The sequence below is a fragment of the Schistocerca cancellata genome, chromosome 6 (assembly GCF_023864275.1).
Source record: "Schistocerca cancellata isolate TAMUIC-IGC-003103 chromosome 6, iqSchCanc2.1, whole genome shotgun sequence".
Classification (NCBI taxonomy): Eukaryota; Metazoa; Arthropoda; class Insecta; order Orthoptera; family Acrididae; genus Schistocerca; species Schistocerca cancellata.
This window is the reverse complement of record NC_064631.1, coordinates 541,866,333-541,889,484: the sequence shown is the minus strand read 5'-3', so window position 1 is coordinate 541,889,484 and position 23,152 is coordinate 541,866,333. Positions and strand designations below refer to the sequence as shown.

General features: G+C 40.9%; 1 protein-coding gene across 3 annotated transcripts in view; it reads left to right on the top strand.

Moving 5' to 3' along the window:
• The window catches only part of LOC126191506 (V-type proton ATPase 116 kDa subunit a 1-like), a 278,558-nt gene extending 255,639 nt beyond the window's left edge, over positions 1–22,919 (top strand). For all 3 annotated transcript variants that reach the window (XM_049932400.1, XM_049932399.1, XM_049932401.1), the window contains exons 14-16: positions 4,731–4,962; positions 11,665–11,839; positions 22,464–22,919. In XM_049932400.1, coding sequence (XP_049788357.1) covers positions 4,731–4,962; positions 11,665–11,839; positions 22,464–22,563 — 507 coding nt within the window. In that variant the 3' untranslated portion in view covers positions 22,564–22,919. The remainder of the gene's footprint in view (positions 1–4,730; positions 4,963–11,664; positions 11,840–22,463) is intronic.
• Positions 22,920–23,152: the final 233 nt, after the last annotated feature.

The window sequence follows — 23,152 nt, the reverse complement described above, 5'->3', positions numbered from 1 at the left end:
GTCAGTGGAGATACAGACACTAAGCCAGCCAGAGAGAAATAAACAATAAAAAGCTTATTGTGATGTAAAAAACAGAAATAATGTAAAAAATGATAATGAAAAGTCCTGGCTAGATTATAAATAATGGGAGAGAGTCAGGGTAAAATTTCACTTTGCAGTTGAGGCACTGAGTGGTCAACAGGCTCACAAAGAAGACATATAATTTTCAAAGCTGATCAGTACAGAATTTCATTTACGTTCATACACTTCCATGACTACATTATACTGGCTGACCACCCTGTACTGATGCTGCAGTTTGACTGCACTGTAAACTGCCCACTGCCTCAACTGTATGTTGAGTTGTAACCCTAACACCTTCTATTATATGTAATTAAAATAATATGTAAGATAAAATAAATGTCACTGTGCTGTTAGTTTGTATCTTCTTTATAGAATGTTGACAGTTGTAAGTGAAGCTCCATTCTATAGACTCGATTTACAGGAGGCTTAATCCATTCCTTACTGAAGTGAATATAAATATAACAGTCAAACATATATCTTCTTATTCATGAACTGATAATAGTGTGAAACTTCCTGGCAGATTAAAACTGTGTGCCCGACCGAGACTCGAACTCGGGACCTTTGCCTTTCGCGGGCAAGTGCTCTACCAACTGAGCTACCAAAGCACGACTCACGCCCGGTACTCACAGCTTTACTTCTGCCAGTACCTCGTCTCCTACCTTCCAAACTTTACAGAAGCTCTCCTGCGAACCTTGCAGAACTAGCACTCCTGGAAGAAAGGATATTGCGGAGACATGGCTTAGCCACAGCCTGGGGGATGTTTCCAGAATGAGATTTTCACTCTGCAGCGGAGTGTGCGCTGATATGAAACTTCCTGGCAGATTAAAACTGTGTGCCCGACCGAGACTCGAACTCGGGACCTTTGCCTTTCGCGGGCAAGTGCTCTACCAACTGAGCTACCGAAGCACGACTCACGCCCGGTACTCACAGCTTTACTTCTGCCAGTACCTCGTCTCCTACCTTCCAAACTTTACAGAAGCTCTCCTGCGAACCTTGCAGAACTAGCACTCCTGAAAGAAAGGATATTGCGGAGACATGGCTTAGCCACAGCCTGGGGGATGTTTCCAGAATGAGATTTTCACTCTGCAGCGGAGTGTGCGCTGATATGAAACTTCCTGGCAGATTAAAACTGTGTGCCCGACCGAGACTCGAACTCGGGACCTTTGCCTTTCGCGGGCAAGTGCTCTACCAACTGAGCTACCGAAGCACGACTCACGCCCGGTACTCACAGCTTTACTTCTGCCAGTACCTCGTCTCCTACCTTCCAAACTTTACAGAAGCTCTCCTGCGAACCTTGCAGAACTAGCACTCCTGAAAGAAAGGATATTGCGGAGACATGGCTTAGCCACAGCCTGGGGGATGTTTCCAGAATGAGATTTTCACTCTGCAGCGGAGTGTGCGCTGATATGAAACTTCCTGGCAGATTAAAACTGTGTGCCCGACCGAGACTCGAACTCGGGACCTTTGCCTTTCGCGGGCAAGTGCTCTACCAACTGAGCTACCGAAGCACGACTCACGCCCGGTACTCACAGCTTTACTTCTGCCAGTACCTCGTCTCCTACCTTCCAAACTTTACAGAAGCTCTCCTGCGAACCTTGCAGAACTAGCACTCCTGAAAGAAAGGATATTCCGGAGACATGGCTTAGCCACAGCCTGGGGGATGTTTCCAGAATGAGATTTTCACTCTGCAGCGGAGTGTGCGCTGATATGAAACTTCCTGGCAGATTAAAACTGTGTGCCCGACCGAGACTCGAACTCGGGACCTTTGCCTTTCGCGGGCAAGTGCTCTACCAACTGAGCTACCGAAGCACGACTCACGCCCGGTACTCACAGCTTTACTTCTGCCAGTACCTCGTCTCCTACCTTCCAAACTTTACAGAAGCTCTCCTGCGAACCTTGCAGAACTAGCACTCCTGAAAGAAAGGATATTGCGGAGACATGGCTTAGCCACAGCCTGGGGGATGTTTCCAGAATGAGATTTTCACTCTGCAGTGGAGTGTGCGCTGATATGAAACTTCCTGGCAGATTAAAACTGTGTGCCCGACCGAGACTCGAACTCGGGACCTTTGCCTTTCGCGGGCAAGTGCTCTACCAACTGAGCTACCGAAGCACGACTCACGCCCGGTACTCACAGCTTTACTTCTGCCAGTACCTCGTCTCCTACCTTCCAAACTTTACAGAAGCTCTCCTGCGAACCTTGCAGAACTAGCACTCCTGAAAGAAAGGATATTGCGGAGACATGGCTTAGCCACAGCCTGGGGGATGTTTCCAGAATGAGATTTTCACTCTGCAGCGGAGTGTGCGCTGATATGAAACTTCCTGGCAGATTAAAACTGTGTGCCCGACCGAGACTCGAACTCGGGACCTTTGCCTTTCGCGGGCAAGTGCTCTACCAACTGAGCTACCGAAGCACGACTCACGCCCGGTACTCACAGCTTTACTTCTGCCAGTACCTCGTCTCCTACCTTCCAAACTTTACAGAAGCTCTCCTGCGAACCTTGCAGAACTAGCACTCCTGAAAGAAAGGATATTGCGGAGACATGGCTTAGCCACAGCCTGGGGGATGTTTCCAGAATGAGATTTTCACTCTGCAGCGGAGTGTGCGCTGATATGAAACTTCCTGGCAGATTAAAACTGTGTGCCCGACCGAGACTCGAACTCGGGACCTTTGCCTTTCGCGGGCAAGTGCTCTACCAACTGAGCTACCGAAGCACGACTCACGCCCGGTACTCACAGCTTTACTTCTGCCAGTACCTCGTCTCCTACCTTCCAAACTTTACAGAAGCTCTCCTGCGAACCTTGCAGAACTAGCACTCCTGAAAGAAAGGATATTGCGGAGACATGGCTTAGCCACAGCCTGGGGGATGTTTCCAGAATGAGATTTTCACTCTGCAGCGGAGTGTGCGCTGATATGAAACTTCCTGGCAGATTAAAACTGTGTGCCCGACCGAGACTCGAACTCGGGACCTTTGCCTTTCGCGGGCAAGTGCTCTACCAACTGAGCTACCGAAGCACGACTCACGCCCGGTACTCACAGCTTTACTTCTGCCAGTACCTCGTCTCCTACCTTCCAAACTTTACAGAAGCTCTCCTGCGAACCTTGCAGAACTAGCACTCCTGAAAGAAAGGATATTGCGGAGACATGGCTTAGCCACAGCCTGGGGGATGTTTCCAGAATGAGATTTTCACTCTGCAGTGGAGTGTGCGCTGATATGAAACTTCCTGGCAGATTAAAACTGTGTGCCCGACCGAGACTCGAACTCGGGACCTTTGCCTTTCGCGGGCAAGTGCTCTACCAACTGAGCTACCGAAGCACGACTCACGCCCGGTACTCACAGCTTTACTTCTGCCAGTACCTCGTCTCCTACCTTCCAAACTTTACAGAAGCTCTCCTGCGAACCTTGCAGAACTAGCACTCCTGAAAGAAAGGATATTGCGGAGACATGGCTTAGCCACAGCCTGGGGGATGTTTCCAGAATGAGATTTTCACTCTGCAGCGGAGTGTGCGCTGATATGAAACTTCCTGGCAGATTAAAACTGTGTGCCCGACCGAGACTCGAACTCGGGACCTTTGCCTTTCGCGGGCAAGTGCTCTACCAACTGAGCTACCGAAGCACGACTCACGCCCGGTACTCACAGCTTTACTTCTGCCAGTACCTCGTCTCCTACCTTCCAAACTTTACAGAAGCTCTCCTGCGAACCTTGCAGAACTAGCACTCCTGAAAGAAAGGATATTGCGGAGACATGGCTTAGCCAGGAGTGCTAGTTCTGCAAGGTTCGCAGGAGAGCTTCTGTAAAGTTTGGAAGGTAGGAGACGAGGTACTGGCAGAAGTAAAGCTGTGAGTACCGGGCGTGAGTCGTGCTTCGGTAGCTCAGTTGGTAGAGCACTTGCCCGCGAAAGGCAAAGGTCCCGAGTTCGAGTCTCGGTCGGGCACACAGTTTTAATCTGCCAGGAAGTTTCATATCAGCGCACACTCCGCTGCAGAGTGAAAATCTCATTCTGGAAACATCCCCCAGGCTGTGGCTAAGCCATGTCTCCGCAATATCCTTTCTTTCAGGAGTGCTAGTTCTGCAAGGTTCGCAGGAGAGCTTCTGTAAAGTTTGGAAGGTAGGAGACGAGGTACTGGCAGAAGTAAAGCTGTGAGTACCGGGCGTGAGTCGTGCTTCGGTAGCTCAGTTGGTAGAGCACTTGCCCGCGAAAGGCAAAGGTCCCGAGTTCGAGTCTCGGTCGGGCACACAGTTTTAATCTGCCAGGAAGTTTCATATCAGCGCACACTCCGCTGCAGAGTGAAAATCTCATTCTGGAAACATCCCCCAGGCTGTGGCTAAGCCATGTCTCCGCAATATCCTTTCTTTCAGGAGTGCTAGTTCTGCAAGGTTCGCAGGAGAGCTTCTGTAAAGTTTGGAAGGTAGGAGACGAGGTACTGGCAGAAGTAAAGCTGTGAGTACCGGGCGTGAGTCGTGCTTCGGTAGCTCAGTTGGTAGAGCACTTGCCCGCGAAAGGCAAAGGTCCCGAGTTCGAGTCTCGGTCGGGCACACAGTTTTAATCTGCCAGGAAGTTTCATATCAGCGCACACTCCGCTGCAGAGTGAAAATCTCATTCTGATAATAGTGTGTTACCATCTTATGGCAACATCTCAGTGACATTAATTCTATATTTTATTCATCAGAAAGTCCCCTCATCAGAAAATATTGAGGGAAATGGAACCATTGAAATGGAACATAGAGATGAAGAGGCTGGACCAGTGACTTCTTCAGAAGGAAATCATGATGATCACGAGGGTGGCGAAACTAGTGATATCTTCATTTACCAGGCCATACACACAATTGAGTATATCCTTGGAACCATATCCCACACTGCCTCATACTTGCGGCTGTGGGCTCTTTCTCTTGCACATTCCCGTGAGTATAAAATATTTAATGGAGATGGATAAATAAATAATTATGGAATAAGCACAATAAATTTTATTTTTGTCTGTTTGTAGCTTTTTCTGTTCTGTCATTGGTACTGGATGTTTGTTATTCATTTTTTAACTTATTCCAAGAAAATGAAGAGTGTGATCTGTTTATTTTAGAAACTTTTTATGAAACATCAAAAATAGTTGACAATGTTAATGATTCCAGTCTGTGTAAAAAGTAAGATGAATACTTTGCATCGACATGGACCTGAAAATATTTAGTTCATGAATTATGATTCTGTTACATACAGCATGTCCATTGAAACAACTGCTCATTAGACTTATCATTTGCTATGTTTTACTAGTGGTTGACACTATTTCAAACAAAGTTTCAAAAAGTGAGTTCTCCACGCAACTGAATATGCCTGACACAATTCATACTCTCATATACTGCCACAGTTCACATTGCATTTATGCAATACTTATCATTGACATAATGTCATTATTAATCAGACATAATACCACAGAAACAAGTCTGATGGTTTTATGGCAGGTGTGTGTTGAGGGCTAGGAATTGTTTCACCTCTACTTACCCCTGACTAAGGTTCTCTCACATTTACAACTGAGATGCACTCATATTTACACACTGAAATATGCAGGCATGCCATCATTGCATGAAGTATATCTGCCAATCACTTATGGGCACTACATCATCTTAATCAGGGGATGCGTTAGAACAAACAAAGCATCTGTACTGGAATGCGTGACAATGGACAAATTCAGATATTTTCTTATCTCAACAATAACATCATAGGTGTGTGTGTGTGTGTGTGTGTGTGTGTGTGTGTGTGTGTGTGTGTGTGTGTGTGTACTCTAGCTCAAAAAAGCTAGTGAAGGTTCATTCCTTTATGTATGGTAGGTGATGACTCAACCCTTCCACTAATTGGTGCACTGTTTCCTTTATTCCTAAATTATAACCAATTCGTTACTCATTCTTGATACAAGTGATATTTCTCAATTCTGTTTCCATTGACCAGGAAATAAATAAAAAGCATTAGATCATACTCTTATTGAGACCACAACTATTGTAAGAAAAGAAGAGCAACACTAACACAGCAATGCCGCCTCACAAGACCTGGACGGGCACTATGGGAGTAGATGGAGGTAGTGGTGACAGATCCGTGGCCCTCACAGTGGTATGAAGACACAGCTGACTGGCATGGCATGCCACCAGAATCCATTTTGATTGACAGCCAGACCCCCACAACTAGACGGCACAGCGAGAAGAAAACTGTGATGAGGGCCACTTTGACGGACGCAAGTGAGGTGGCATGAGGAGGTGGGTGAGGTTGCAGAGTTGGTGACCATGTAGCATGTCAGGCAGACTCTGATTCCCCACTGGCATAAACTTGCAGGGATTCAAGAAGCATTTCAAGGTGTCATCTGTGGAAGAGTCGATGACATACTTCTTCATTTGAACCTTGAATGTGCAGATGAGATGTTCTACCTCACCATTAGTTTGGGGGTGGAAAGGAGGAGTAGTCACACTGCGAATACCTTGATGGGCACAGAAATCATGGAAGGTTTTAGACTCAAGCAGCATACCATCATCGTTGCAAGGGCATACGGCAATCCTTGAACAGAAAAAAATCTTAGAAAGGGCCTGAACCATAGCTGTAGCTGACATCAAGGGACAGCAGACAATGTATGAAAATTTAGAGAAGGCATTGATTCCCAACTATCAGTAACGACTTTGGAAACATCTCGCGAAATCGACATGAACACATTCCTATGGATGCTGTGGTGTGGGCCGTGGAGAGAGCAACACCAATGGTGCCTCTTGTTTGTAGCACACTGAGAGCAAGCCACAACAAGATGCACAAATTCACCAACAAAACTGGGCCAAAATACATGGCATCAGGCCAGCAACATGGTATGCAAGACTCCCCAATTTCCGTGACATAGGAGCTGAAGCACATCTTGCCAGAGGGTGGCTGTGGTCACAACCCTGGGTGACAGCCCATTGGTAGCTAAGAGAACATCACCCTCCTACACTGAAATACTGATGGAGGGCAAAACAGTTAAGTAAAGTATTAGAAGTACTGGCCAGATCCTTGCCTGGCCAACCATGGTGAACAAGGTGAACAACATGGTGCCAAATTGGATTGGCAGCAACTTCTTCCACTGTACATCTACATGAAAGCAAAGAAGCTCATCCTGATCAAAGGTAGGATCTGGCCCCACTGGAAGCCAGGACAGCACATCAGTATTGGCATGCTGTGTGGTAGGTTGAAAGTATATTTCCAAGTTGTAGTGAGACAGAAACAAGGCACAACACTGTTGGCAAATTCACAAGTCCTTGTGTATAAGTAAAGGGAAAAAATTTCTTCCTTCTTCATAGAGTTATTTTAGAATCATTGCTTTAGTACACCAGATATTAAACATTATCTATTTGTGACAACAGTGATTGATGTGGCACGGATATTAAACATTATCTGTTTGTGACAACAATGATTGATAAGAGACAGATAAAATTCCTGCTTAAGAGGTAGTGCTTTCCACATTGGAATGGAACATACTACTATGCTCTTTTTGTTAATATCTGCCACTGTGCGGTAGTCTGTGTAGGTATTTAATGAGCCAGAAACAAACTGAAAATATGATCAGATCTAAAAAAATTCCAAAAAGTTGTAATGAAACAAACTGACACAAGAACTGAACAATACTTCTAGATACATCACGCTTGGAGCTGCCACATAACATCCGAAGAAGAATGGTAAAAATATCAGTTGCGCTGTCTCAGTTTTGGATATATAATTGTGAGAATGAAAACCATTAACAAATGTCCTAGCAATCTTGTTTTTAAACTCTTCAAATAAATACTACCTGAAAGATAAATTCAAATTTGAGCAATTCTGTCAGACATAGTGGGTCATTTGATTTGGCAACTCAGTGTGTACTTGGTAAAACACATTACACAACATACTGTTAGGAAGAGGAGAGAAATTGTACACATCTACTAGCAAGGTGAACAGGAGAATTTCTCCCTACATCAGTTAGTAAAGACAGCAACATCCAACAAAACGTTTCCTGTGTACTATGCCTTACTGTGTGTAAATCCAGTATAATAATACAGTTCAAATTTAGTTGAGAATTTCGTGTTGAACTTCTACCACTCAAAGTGTTCTGACATTGGCACAAACATTTCAAAGACACAGGTTGCCTGTGCAAGGGGAAATCAAGAGGGTGTCCTCACGTTTCTCATGAATCATGGAGGGCATTCAACAATGCAATGATGAAGCAACTTTTCATCTAAGTAGGGAGGTGAACTGTCAAACTGTGAGAACCTGGCCTTCATAAGAGCCTAGTGAAGTTGTTCAACTTGCAAGAAATTCACCTAAATTGTATGTTTTTTGTACTGTTCCTCTAGTAAGATGTATGACTTTTTGGCTGAATCTGTTGCATGATTGTCATACTAGGAGATGCTTCAGTGGCATGTGTCAATGCGACGCATATATTCATCCGACGTAAATGCAACTATACAGGCAGAGTATTCAGAAAGATTATGAAGATTTTAATCATTTTTACATAAAAATGTGTTTAAGTGTTTATTTTAAAAGCAATTCCATGTTATTTATTTGATTAAAAGTATAGCCTTTTAAATTCAGAAGTTGTAACACTCTGCATATTTGTAACCCTCCAGACTACAATTTATTCAAATAATACATAAACTCAACAATAACATCTATATCACTCCACAAGGTAGTGTACAGCACTTGTCAAAGATTCTGTGGCAATTGTGCTACCTAGGAAATTCATATTTTTGTTTTATGTATCTGCAAGAAACCAATGAAAAATCAAGGGTAGAATAATGACAATATTATGAAAAGGATAGATACTGAGGTGCAGACAGTCACAACAAAAATACTCTAAACAAATAAGCTTTCAATCAAAAGGCCTTCTTCTGAAATACACACACACACACACACACACACACACACACAGAGAGAGAGAGAGAGAGAGAGAGAGAGAGAGAGTGAGTGAGTCACCAAAACACAACACACATGACCACTGTCTTTATGCCAAGGCTAGACTGCAAGTAACAGCGCATAACAGGAAAAGCAAACTGGTTGGTGGGGTTTCCTCCTTACCCCCACAGCTTCTCCCATCAAGCACTGTTGCTTGTAGTCTGGCCTCAGCAGTCAGAGACAGTGGTCATGTGTGTGTGTGTGTGTGTGTGTGTGTGTGTTTTATGAGAAGGCATTTTGGCCAAAAGCTTACTTTTTTAGCAATCTTTTTGTTGTGACTGTCTGTGGCTCAACATCTCTGCTATATGGTGAGTAGCAATCTGTCATTTTCATAATACTGTCAAGAAACCAATGAATTGGTTGAAGAAAAACTTGAAAAGCTCAGGTATTATACAAATAATCTCAGTATTTTGATTTAATAAAGTGGAATAAGGAGGTTCCCATGTTGTTGAATCATAACCGGTATGTAAAGGGAATTACCTTTGGCAGACTATGTAAAAACGAAATTCAGTTATTGTGTCTGAAATTTGTAGGTTATTTTTCTCATAAGAGTTTTGAAGTGAACTATTCCCTTGAAAAATTCTATGAAACTGCAGTCATAAATGAACTCGAGGCATCAGGGTATAAATTCAAGTACTTGTATGTAGCACATATAGTATTATTTCAAAACTGAACTTACAGAAACAATCCCTACCTTTCCCAATAGAAGTAAATACTTCTGACCATGCTGACACACCTTTCTGAATTGTACTGTCCATTAGCTGCATGGCAGAGAGTAAGGAAGCAGCCCAACTTTTCACTACCTTCCACCTTCATTACCCTAAATGACTGTTTAGCACAGTGCTGTTCCCTGATAAATCATAACAAGTGTGCAGTAACCCCCTCCCCCCCCCCCCCCTCAAATTACCATATCACATCCAAAGAACCCCCCAGAAGGGTACTTTAAATGCCACCAGTATTTAATGCACAGCTTTCACTGATTTGCTTATTTTAAGATAACAGAAGATCATCAGTGAATTATTAGTAACCGTGGATTAGCTTAAGGCCACAGACGTCTGAAAAAATTTTCTTTATCAGTTTGAATCATAGCTGTGGGTTGTTTGAGGTCAGTCAGTTTAGGATGGTGGAGACCAGATGAGGCATTGTGCAGGTTGCTAAATTTTGTGTACACTTGCAGAGTTCACTGTGCAGGTTGCTAAATTTTGTGTACACTTGCAGTTCAACTAGTGATATGCAGCGGATTCACTATTCTAATCATGTGGCTGCTTCTTCATTTGAATCCAAATGAGTATTTAGAAGATATGATAATGACATATTTTGCCCAAATGCTATGGCATACAGAAACTAGGGAACTGTTGAAATAGTATTGCTTGTGATTTCTCCAGAGGTATGCTACCAACTGTTGTGTATGTGTTATGGGTTAATTTAGTCCTGTACCTCTCTATAATTTCTATTGGAGTGTGGTCATGAAACAATAGTGGCGGTGATATGTCCATTGGTTGGGGACAGTTATCTCGGCATCTTCCTCACCATATGAGTGACGTAAGCTACGTAGAGGTGCTAGATGTCACTCTGTTTCTTTGACTAATTTCCCTAATAACTCATGGTACCACAAACATGACAGTAAATTGCAGACACCATTATCTGATACATTCACATAACAGAAATAAACAACAGTGTTCCAGAAGCAGACAGACATGCACAAACACTAAAGGGACAACATTTTGTAAACGTATGGTCAGTGCTCACTACTTTATGAGACAGAGTTATTTGAAAGCATCAGACATGCAGTTGAGAGTAACACAACAACTTAAATGCATTTTACTGCTCCCATAGATTGAACTACCGAATAAAAAGTTAAAATATCTATGAAATGCAAAATGCATTTAAGCTGTTGATAATATTTTTGAACATGATAGTTGTGGAAATTTACACTAAAACATAACAAGTAACAATCTGTTATTTTCTTATCTACCACAATGTTCTTATACTTGTTTGTGGAAACCGTAGTGACATCAGATTATGTTTTCCCTCCAGAATTATCAATACTGTCACATTTCAAAGTAAGGCACAAAAATGCTTTGTGACTCATCGATTATGGAAATGTGTGAGGAAATTACAATCCATCTTCTCCAGGATCTTCACAAATGTTCAATACAGAGTATGCAACAATGTCACTAAGTGCATTCATATAATCTTTTAAATTACTGGAAAGTGTCTGCTTCATAAGCTCATGTCATACAAAAACTGAAAACCTTTCTTCTGGGGTAATGCTGACTGACAATAGATGAAGATAAAATAAAATTAGTGGCCTTTTGTGTGTGTTTGGGGGGGGGGGGGGGGGGTAGCTTGATCTTTTAATGGCTCTCCTTGTTTTCAGTAAGAGAATTTATGGGGGAAAAAATGTACCCCAGTAAACTAAAGGAATGCACTTTGACTACTGATGGAGTACTGTGATTGGTGTACAGCCAGTGTTGGTGTGTTATGTCTCAAAATAAGCAAATGAAAAATAGAAGGAAATGATTTTTAAGAGTGACAAGCAGACAAATTATGATTTGTTCAATTAATATTTATTTATTAATAATTGGTTTTGGGATTATTAGTCCTCATCAGGTTAAGTTATGACTTACTTGTTTGATAAGAAATTATATTCATGTATTTCACCAACTGTCTTACAGAACTGTCTGAGGTGCTGTGGTCCAAAATTTTCCACATAGCTCTAGCGATGGATTTAGGCTATGGCGGGGGAGTTTTAATATACGTACTATTCTGGGCATGGTCTTTCCTTACTCTTTCCATCCTTGTACTGATGGAAGGCCTCTCAGCATTTCTGCACACATTGAGGCTGCACTGGTAAGTGATGTAAACATGTGGGATTATTAAAAAGGTATTATGAATTGCAGTAATATATGAGAAATAGGTTTCATAAAAACAAATAAAAGAAAATTTTAATTTTAAAAATATATTTGTGAAATACTTTGTACAGTAGCAATGAACTTCCATTGTATCTCTTAAACATGACACCAAGAGCTACATTCTTACATACTTGTAATGGCCTATATTTCATCCTGTAAAATGCAAACCAGTTCCATGATATGAACAATATGGAATACACCAAAGCTGTTATTTATGTGTTAAACATATAGTTTATGTAGGTGTTTTTTGTTTACTTTTCCATCATATGATGAAAATATTTTCCTGTTATTGCATGGTTACTTCTAGAATATCACAGGCTGATTAAAGGAGAATATTGTTTCTATTCATCAAAACTGTGGCAATGAGCCACACTATTACTTAATGACCCCAACTTTTAAGTGAAAACAGAACTATGCATAAAAACTTTTATATGTTGCCAGTTCACATGTTTCAAAGCATTATTAGTACAACTATAACACAAATTCTTTTATAAACAATGTAGAATTAGCCAAACCTATTATACAGGCATAAAGTATTCTCTGTGTCAAAATAAGGTTTATTTTTCAATTAACTAATGAAATTATGTTGTTGCTGCTGCATGGTTACTACATGAATTTTGAAAATGAGAATATTGAATAAAGTATGATTTCATTTTAACCCTTTCATGGATAAAATTCATTTTTTTACAGATTTTTAAAATATTAAGGTGATAACGGTTTCTTTTCAGTCCCATTATTATATTTTCACCACCAAAATATTTTTTAAGTTCCCATTTTTTCACAACAGGAAGTGGGACACATATGTCCCATGAACCATGAAGAGTTGATAATAGCCAGATCAAGAAAAAAATAGAATAGTCGATGCCACCATTTTATGGATCGTCTGCCTACCATATATCTTTCACGTAGCTGATCAAATCGGTCAACGCCACCCATTGTGTTATTGTAATGACTTACTACTTCAGGACAGGATACAGTTACCTTAGAGCCATCTTTCAGTTTTCTTTCAATAAATTTGACATCTTTTGGATTGTTGTATGTGGAAAGAAGGCAAACTGCTTTGTTGTCCTGCCATTTCACAGCAGCTACACCACACTTTACTGCAAACTGAAACTCTCCACGTTTGAGATCACATTTTTTGTTTTCTAATATTCCTGGTAGTCCTTTCCTCTTACAGTTCCACAACTATAGAGGCCTTTGTTCCTCAGTCCTTTCATCAACTTGTAGGTTGTGAAGAAATTATCGAAAACAATGATTCTGCCTGTGTAAAAAAAAAAAATGGTTGACACAGTTCCAGAACCAATCGTTCACACATCTGATAATTCTTGAAGTCTTGTATTGGGGTGCTGTATTTACCAGTGTACACTTCAAAATTTGAAACAAAACCACTTTTCGAGTCTGCAAGACATCAAATTTTGTTGGCTTCATGGGCATATACTGTTTGAGAGACGTACGTCCCTTGAATTCGTCTACTGCTAATGTAGAAGTGGCTCGTATACTGCAAAACAGGTTTTGTTTAGTGCTGCAATAATGCGTCTAATTTTATAAAGTTTGCCATAGTTTGGATCTATTTTTGGAGGAAGAATAACACTGTTGTCATTGCAGTGCAGGTTCTGTACAATTTTCTTGTATCTTGACAGTGTCATGACATTTGAAACTGAACTCACTTTCAACATTGGATCTGGACTCCAGTAATTGTCAGCTGCTGGTAGTTGATGGATACCCATTATTATGAGCATGTCTATGAATGCCTTCAGTTCAGGAACAGTTATTTCTTTCCATTTGACACTTATTCTGAGCAGCATATAAATTTGTTTGAAAACATATGTGCTCCATAATGTTTTTGCAAAAAAGTTTCTCAAAATAAACACATTCACTGTCTGTTACACTGAAATCTACTTTAGATTTTGGCTCCTTACACAGAATCACAGTGTTTTCAAAACATGTAGTACCATCACCCCAGTCACTGTCAGAATCACTTACATCTTGATCTCCTGTCTCTTCAGTGTTTATAACACATGCATTATGTTCAGTCTTTTCATAAGAGTTCTCATCAGTGAAGATATCAGGAAAGACATTTGCAATTCTACTGTCAGTGTTATTTGTGAAATGTCTGAACTACCATCTGCTGTGCGATTTTCTGATACCTCATGTGGCATACCACTTCTAGATGACTCTGCATCGGAAGTATTGTCCTCTTAAAGATAATCAACTTCAGCTTCCGAATCCTCAGGATCATCTGGCAGCGAGAAAAGATAATGGAGAATCTCACTGTCTTTTAGTATCTGCAAAATAGTAATGATAATTCATTAATAGCAAGCTTTAACTGTATTATTTTCAGTGTGAAAAGGAATAAAACAGCATCACATTATATTTCAAACTGTTAAACAACTTTACAAATAATGTCTGCACACTGCCTTCTCTATAGCCTTTGCAGTGCAGTCCCGATTTTTTCTCAGCTTCAGTACAGTTGTCCCTAGATGGCAGCACCATGCAGAGCTGGGTGACATATATCCCGACACTCGAACTGGTGCTCAAAGTTAGTGGGACATATATCACCCATCAACCACGAAAGGGTTAATAAATAAAAACAAACCTTAAAAATTCTATGTAGCATCAAGAAAACCAATTATTTTGAAATGAAATGAAAATCATGCTTACTCATCAGCTTCTAAATAGGGACCAGCATCTGCATCTACATATATACTCCACAAGCCACCGCATGGCTTGTGGTGGAGGATGCCTTGTACTGCTAGTAGTCATTTCCTTTCCTGTTCCACGTGCAGATGGAGTGAGGGGAAATGACTGTCTACACGCCTCCATACTAGCTGTAATTTTTCTTGTCTTATCTTCATAGTCCTTATGCAGAATAAACACTAGCAAAAGTAGGACAGTTCTGCAGTCAACCTCAGATGCTGGTTCTCCAAATTTTCTGAGTAGTGCCTCATGAAAGAAACTTAGACTTCCCTTCATGGACTCCCATTTGAGTTAACGGAGCATTTCCACAGTACTTGTGCCTTGATCAAACCTGTTGCTAACTAATTAGCAGCATGCCTCTGAACTGCTTCATTTCAATGTCTTGCTTTAATATGACCTGGTTGAGGACCAACACACTTGAGCAGTACTCAAGAAATGGCCATACTAAAGATTTCCCATATAGATGGGCTACACTCCTCTAGAATTCTCTCAATAAGCTGAAGTCGACCATTAACTTTCCCTATCAGCAATCTTATGTACTCATTCCATTTCATGTCACTTTGCAACATTGCACCTAGATATTTAACTGATGTGACTACGTTGAGCCGCACAATGATAGTGCTGTATTCAAACATTACAGGATTGTTCTTCCTACTCATCTGCATTCTCTTACATATTTCTGCATTTAGAGCAAGCTGCCATTCATCACACCAGCTAGAAATTCTGTCCAAGTCATCTTGTATCATCCTACAATCACTTAATTACATTGTCTTCATGTACATCAGAGCATTCTGTCAGCAAGCAAGAGCTGCAGAAGCAGAAGAGTATTAATATGAGCACATTAATTTACAGCATTTGAAAGTTTGTACTGTTAGGAATATCAGTTTTCTAAGGGTACGGTAAAATATGCATATGGGGATGTAATGTGTGCAGGATGAAGATCATGGGAGGGAGGAGACATTTACGATTGGGAAAAAGAAAGAGAGAGGGAGGGGGGGGGAGGAGAGTGGGAGAGAGAGAGAGAGAGAGAGAGAGAGAGTGGGAGAGAAAGGGAATTAGGAAGAGGGTATGAGAGATTGGGGGGGGGGGGGATATATTAGTGTTTAACGTCCCGTCGACAACGAGGTCATTAGAGACGGAGCGCAAGCTCGGGTGAGGAAAGGATGGGGAAGGAAATCGGCCGTGCCCTTTCAAAGGAACCATCCCGGCATTTGCCTGAAGCGATTTAGGGAAATCACGGAAAACCTAAATCAGGATGGCCGGAGACGGGATTGAACCGTCGTCCTCCCGAATGCGAGTCCAGTGTGCTAACCACTGCGCCACCTCGCTCGGTTGGGGGGGGGGGGGGGGGGGGGGGGGAGGGGAGGGGGAGAGAAATTCCAATCTTTGTACCTGAGTATGAATTGTACATTTTGATGTGCTGCTCCTTATTCACCTACGCTGTGTCTACATCTATATCTGTCTTAATACAACTACAGCATTAGATAGATTTTCTCTTTTGTGTTTTTCTATGACTCTTACCTCTCACTGCCACTGAAACCTCAAACATTTTGACATATAATTTATTCCTTTTGACAATTAATGTGAGAAAATATTATTTCTTGTATGTGAGGATCAGATGTTGTTTAATTATTCTTTTGTGTCTCAACTGCCTGCCTGATTATCTCTTGGAACACATCTTTCCATTTTGTCTCCAAGTATATAATGGCATGAAAGTCTAATTTCATAATTATTGTACTAACACAAATGCAGTTAACAAACTCTGCACTTTATTAGGATTTGTTTCCATCCCTGATAAAGTGCTTTAAAATCAAATAGCACATTTTTTTAGATCACTATGGAGCGAGCACTGGGTATCCAAAAATATAGAACAGTTCATTGTCTATGACAGCAGGCACGAAATGTAATTAAAACCGGCACCCAATTATCGAGGTTAATGCAAATTTCTCAAATATCTGAAAAACATGGATAATTGAAAACACATGTTTTTAGCAGAAACTGATATTTACTCTACAGTATCTGTAAAATGTCCAGCATGTCGCATTTGAAAACCCCCTGTATTACGGTACTCTTGCATTAGTTGCCAGAAACTGACAACTTATTTGCAAAATTATGCTTAAAACACACTGTATTTTGTAACACCTGATTTAACCTCATATCCAGAACATTACTGTTCAATTTTTTTTCTGTTTCTGTTTACATTCACCTTTTCCTGGACAATAGTTCTCGTTTTCTGGGGAGTCAAAACATTAGTATAGTCAAATGAATCATGTACTACAAGCACTAATACAGATCAGTGAATTTAAGTACCTCGCTGTGACTAATAATGAGTTCCTCAGTTACTTGGTCCTCTGCCTCTCGTTCTTTTGAATACGCTTCTTTCACTATATATGTGTCACTTAGTTGCTGAAATCCCAGTTCACAGGCATTATTATTTAAGCACCTGAATCCACACTTCAACCAGAAATTTTTATTCTATATGAAAATCTTATTTTAATTATAATAATTCCTTCATGTCTCATATTTTAGTTTTCAAAAATTGCTAACCTACCATGGATAATCTACTAGCTGGATAATCCATTTCTGGATAATTGAGAGTTTTCTGTTGTATCTTCATGAGCATGGCATCATCTCCAATGTCACACATTGATAATGAGAAGTTTATCTCATATGCAGCAACTCTCTCTCTTTGATTTGGTCCTTGCAACACTACCTCATCTGATGTGATCCTTTACATTTCCTCATGTCTCGACCTTTTCCATTGCATTATATGATTTGACTGGCTGATAATACGCTTTTCTTCAGTGTGATTTATATTAAGATATATATCAAGTGAATCAGTGTTATATGTATATACGTTCTTCATTATGTTGTGCACTTCTGTATATTGAATGATTGAGTAAGAATACATGTGTAATATATCTTCTGTGTGATGTATACTATATGTAACAATGTTGTATGTATATGTGTTTTCATCATCTGCTTGACTTGTCCCATATCATGTACAGTTCTGTGCATTCAATGATTGAGTGGATCAATAAAAATACAAGAAAGATGAAAGTGACCATAGTGTACCCTTTCAGAGATTAAGCATATTAATTAGTGTAGCTATATTCTTTTTCGGTAGAAAGAAAAACATCTTAAAATTTAAGTATCCTATGGATGGTCATAATATGTTAAATAATTAATGGAAAATCTCATATAAAGATGTGAAACAAATACTAACAAAGAGATAGAGGGGCTGGCCAGTACTTACCTCAGCTCAGTACAGCCGATAGATACACATAAAACAGAACCGAAAATTACATTCCTAGCTTTCGGAACAGATGTTCCTTCATCAGGGAGGAGAGAGGGGAAAGAAAGGGAAGAAGGGAAAGGAGATTCAGTTACTCACAACCCAGGCTATGAAGCAACAGGGAAAGGAAAATAGGGATGGTAGCAAGGATGGAGGCATGGTTGTCAGAGGGAAGCCAAAGATATTCTACTGTAAGTACTGTGCCAGCTTCAAACCAAAGAGGATGCATACAGAAGTAAAGAGGTATGTAGTATAAAGATAAACACAACTATGTAGGATGAAAAGATGCGTGAATGGCTAAAGAGGAAAGGGAAAGAGGAGAAGACTGAAGAGTAAATGGGAGTGAGGTTGTTTAACGTAGGTACAGTCCAGGGGGATGGCGGGATGTTTAGTTGTTGTCATGCCGATGTAAAAGGCTGTGCAGTGCAGGCATGTCAGTTGATAAATGACATGTGTAGTTTCACATGTGGCCCTGCCTTGAATTGTGTATGTTTTACCAGTAGCGGGGCTGGAGTAGGTGGTTGTGGGGGGATGCATGGGGCAGGTTTTGCAGCGGGGTCGGTTACAGGGGTAGGAACCGCTGGGTAGAGAAGGTGGTCTACCCAGCGGTTCCTACCCCTGTAACCGACCCCGCTGCAAAACCTGCCCCATGCATCCCCCCACAACCACCTACTCCAGCCCTGCTACTGGTAAAACATACACAATTCAAGGCAGGGCCGCATGTGAAACTACACATGTCATTTATCAACTGACATGCCTGCACTGCACAGCCTTTTACATCGGCATGACAACAACTAAACTGGCTGAGCGCATGAACGGACACAGACGAACTGTCCGCCTAGGAGATGCCCAATACCCAGTAGCGGAGCATGCCCTCCAGCATAATTCTAGGGACCTAGGAACCTGCTACACCGTATGTGCCATTTGGCTTCTCCCACCCAACACCAGTCCCTCTGAACTGCGGAGATGGGAACTTGCACTCCAACACATCCTTTCATCCCGCCATCCCCCTGGACTGAACCTACGTTAAACAACCTCACTCCCATTTACTCTTCAGTCTTCTCCTCTTTCCCTTTCCTCTTTAGCCATTCACGCATCTTTTCAGCCTACATAGTTGTGTTTATCTTTATACTACATACCTCTTTACTTCTGTATGCATCCTCTTTGGTTTGAAGCTGGCACAGTACTTACAGTAGAATATCTTTGGCTTCCCTCTGACAACCATGCCTCCGTCCTTGCTACCATCCCTATTTTCCTTTCCCTGTTGCTTCATAGCCTGGGTTGTGAGTAACTGAATCTCCTTTCCCTTCTTCCCTTTCTTTCCCCTCTCTCCTCCCTGATGAAGGAACATCTGTTCCGAAAGCTAGGAATGTAATTTTCGGTTCTGTTTTATGTGTATCTATCGGCTGTACTGAGCTGAGGTAAGCACTGGCCAGCCCCTCTATCTCTTTGTTAGTATTTGTTCCACATAATATGTTAAATGTAATACAGTAGTTTCTATGATCTTATGCCTTTCCATAACAGCTATAAATGCCCATTTATTTTAACTGTTATTAGGAGCTACTCTTATCATAGACCGGAAAACACATAATTGGTTGGGGCATATGTCTTTTATGGAAACCATTGTTAGTAGAGCATTCTTTTTGATAACACAATCATGAGTATTAGGTAAGGCTGCTAGTCAGAAGATACATATCATGCATATCACAACTGCAGACCATACATTCAATACTGTAACAAAAGAAACTGGACTCATTTAAATATAACATACTTTTCTGCACCTATTTTTATTTTCTTTATATACATGGTGTATAGAAGATCAGGTTAAGTATCCAGGTATTGAATTGCTCCTGCAAAAATAAGAAAGGAGGTCTACATTAATGTGGAAATTCTTAGTCTTCAAGGCATGAGAGATTCAAGTATGGGTACTGTCTGCATTGCATGTGGCTTTGAACGGATTCTTGTCCAGACAATTTTTTAATTACTTGGTTGACAATCCACTGAAGGATGATCTTTGTCCATGGTGGCACTACTGCATATTTCAGCATTCGTGATCAATGGCACATTTGCGTGAAGTTACTAGCTAGTATACAGGTTGAAGAGGGAAATTCTGTGGACTCCATCCCCATTTGATTTAAATCATTGGAATTCCTTCTAATGGATTATTTCTGATAGCTGATGTAGCACCTATCAATAATAAAACAGCTACTGTGGTTTGTGAAAGGATTTGAGACAACATATACTGTGCCTAGCGTATTCCAACACATCTACATCTACATTCATTCTCAGCAAATTACTGTGTAGTGTGTAGCAGGGGATATGTAATTGGATTACATGTTAACATTTCTTCCTAATCCAGTGTCATATGATGTACAGGAAGAATGAAAGCTTTAATGACTTTGCACATGCTGTAATTAGTCTACCTTTGTCTTCACAGTATGTAGGGGAGCAATACAAAGGGGGTGAAGACTTTATCAAGGTTCTTCACTTAATACTGATTCCCAATTTTTTTAAGTGGGCTTTCAAAGGATAATTAATATCTATCTTTAAGAATCTTCCCATTCAGGTTTTTTAACAGTTTTCTGACATTTTGCTTTGAGTCACACAAACCTGTGACCATTCATATAATCCTTCTTCCCATACATTCTGTGTCCCCCTGTTAGTCCTGTTTGGTATGGACCCCACATACTTGAGCAGTATTATAAGATGCCATGCACAGTCCTTTGTAGGATGCTCTTCGAGGCTATTTGCACATGATGCAGTTGTTTATACTAAAGTAGTAATGCCAGAAGATAGTAAGAATTTGCTGAATGACCTGTAGGGAATTGATGAATGGCGCATACTCTGTCAGTTGGCACATACTGTAAATAAATGTATCATATTGCGCATACATAGGAAAAGAAATCCACTACACTATTGATGACAAACAGCTGGAGACAGCATCTGACATAAAATATCTAGGCGTAACTATCCAGAGTGACCTTAAGTGGAATGATCATACAAAACAGATAGTGGGAAAAGCAGACACAAGACTCAGATTCATTGGAAGAACCTTAAGGAGGAGGAGGAGGAGATTAGTGTTTAACGTCCCGTCGACAACAAGGTCATTAGAGACGGAGCGCAAGCGCGTGTGAGGGAAGGATGGGGAAGGAAATCGGCCGTGCCCTTTCAAAGGAACCATCCCGGCATTTGCCTGAAGCGATTTAGGGAAATCACGGAAAACCTAAATCAGGATGGCCAGAGACGGGATTGAACCGTCATCCTCCCAAATGCGAGTCCAGTGTGCTAACCACTGAGAACCTTAAGGAAATGTAACTCACACAAGAAAGAAATGGCTTTCAAGGCACTTGTTTGCCCGATTCTTGAGTATTCTTCATCTATCTGGGATCCCTATTAGACCAAAATTCATGATGAACAAAGGAGTGGGAGACCATCAGTTTCTGAGGAGACAGTGTTGTAGGTTGAGCAAAGCATGTGTGAAGATCAGTGGATCACACTGGATGATCTCTGCACATTGGTTCCTGAGGTTTCCCGAAGCACCACTCACAGAATTTTAACAGAAACCTTGAACTACCGGAAGGTGTGCGCAAGATGGGTGCCATGTATGCTGACCTGAGACCACATGTGGCAATGAATTGATGCTTCCCGTGCATTTCTTCACTGCCTTGCAGCCGAACAGGACAACTTTCTGGACTCAATTGTCATGGGTGATGAAACTTGGGCATACCACTTTACACCTGAGACCAATCACGCCAGTGGCGGCATCCTTCTTTGCCAAAGCCGCAGAGCTGGTGGTGAGCTGGTATGACATGGGCATACAAAAACTGCCAAAGCGTCTACAAAAACACATCGACAGAAATGTTGATTGTGTTGAAAAATAGCTAAACGTTCAAGCTGTAAACTGATGTAAACCATTGTAGAAATAAACAGGTCTATGTACTTATAAAAAAATAGGAGACCTTACTTTTGGGATTTCCCTCGTACATCTCATGTAATGACCACAATGAGCCAATACAGATGCTTACCGACAATCCTCGGCCACACACCATTAGCTGGCTTGTGGAGTATGATGTAGATGTAGATTGACTGCATTTTCCCAGTATCCTGCCAATGCACTAAAATCTGCCTTATCTATGACTGCTCCAATATGACTGTTCCATTTCATTTATGTAAATATTGTTGCGCCCACATATTTGTATGTCGGTTGATTCTAGTTGTAGTCACAGGATACTTCTTTTATGTGTGTTGTGAAGTGCACAATTTTTCATTTCTGAACATTTAAAACAAGCTTTCCACCTCTTTAAAATCTTATCAAGATCTGAATGGATACCTGTGCAGCTGTTTTCAGATAGTTTCTCACAACAGGTAACTGAATCATCTGCAAAAAAATTGTCTGCCAGTTCTTTACTATACAGCTTGGGAACTAATAGTTTCCAGGACCATTACTGTACATCATTCCTCTTAATTTTACATGAAGTACCAGTATCCAATTGTTGCCTATTATTTTAGTTCACCTACTTTATGAAATTTTAACTCAGATGTAAATACCTACAATCTTCTTTTGTTACAGGGTGGAGTTTATGAGCAAATTTTATACAGGTACTGGCTACCTTTTTACGCCATTCTCCTTCAAATCTATTTTGGAACAAGAGGACAACGAAGGACTGTAGAGAAATTCTGTGCTGTATCAGTGTAAAATATTGTTTTATTTATTCCATGTAAGATGTTATGGTAAAATGAGAAGCAGTTTCAAATTTTTGGAACTGCGTAGAGAAACTGTTTATAAGAACAAAACTGTAATATAAATATCTGCATTTTAAAACTCCATCCTTTGGAATTCTTTCACATTAAAAGAGTTAACTGGCACCGATGTAAGATAACAGGCACATCAAATAAACTAGCAAAACTTGTAATGTAATAAAAAATAGAGTAATTTTATTTGTCAGAATATTTTGTGTTGTTATACAATTTACTTCTTATTTTCTCTTTATCAACTTTGTTAACTCAGCACAACATTATACAATATGTACAATATAAAAAGTGACCACACTCAGCAAGCAACAACACGTCATGATTTTACTACCCCCCCCCCCCCCCCCCCCCCGCCATTCTCCTGATTTTTGTTATGACTTCTGATATTGTAATTGTTAAAAATATGAAACATGGACCTTGCCATTGGTGGGGAGGCTTGCATGCCTCAGTGATACAGATAGCCGTTACCATAGGTGCAACCATAACGGAGGGGTATCTGTTGAGAGG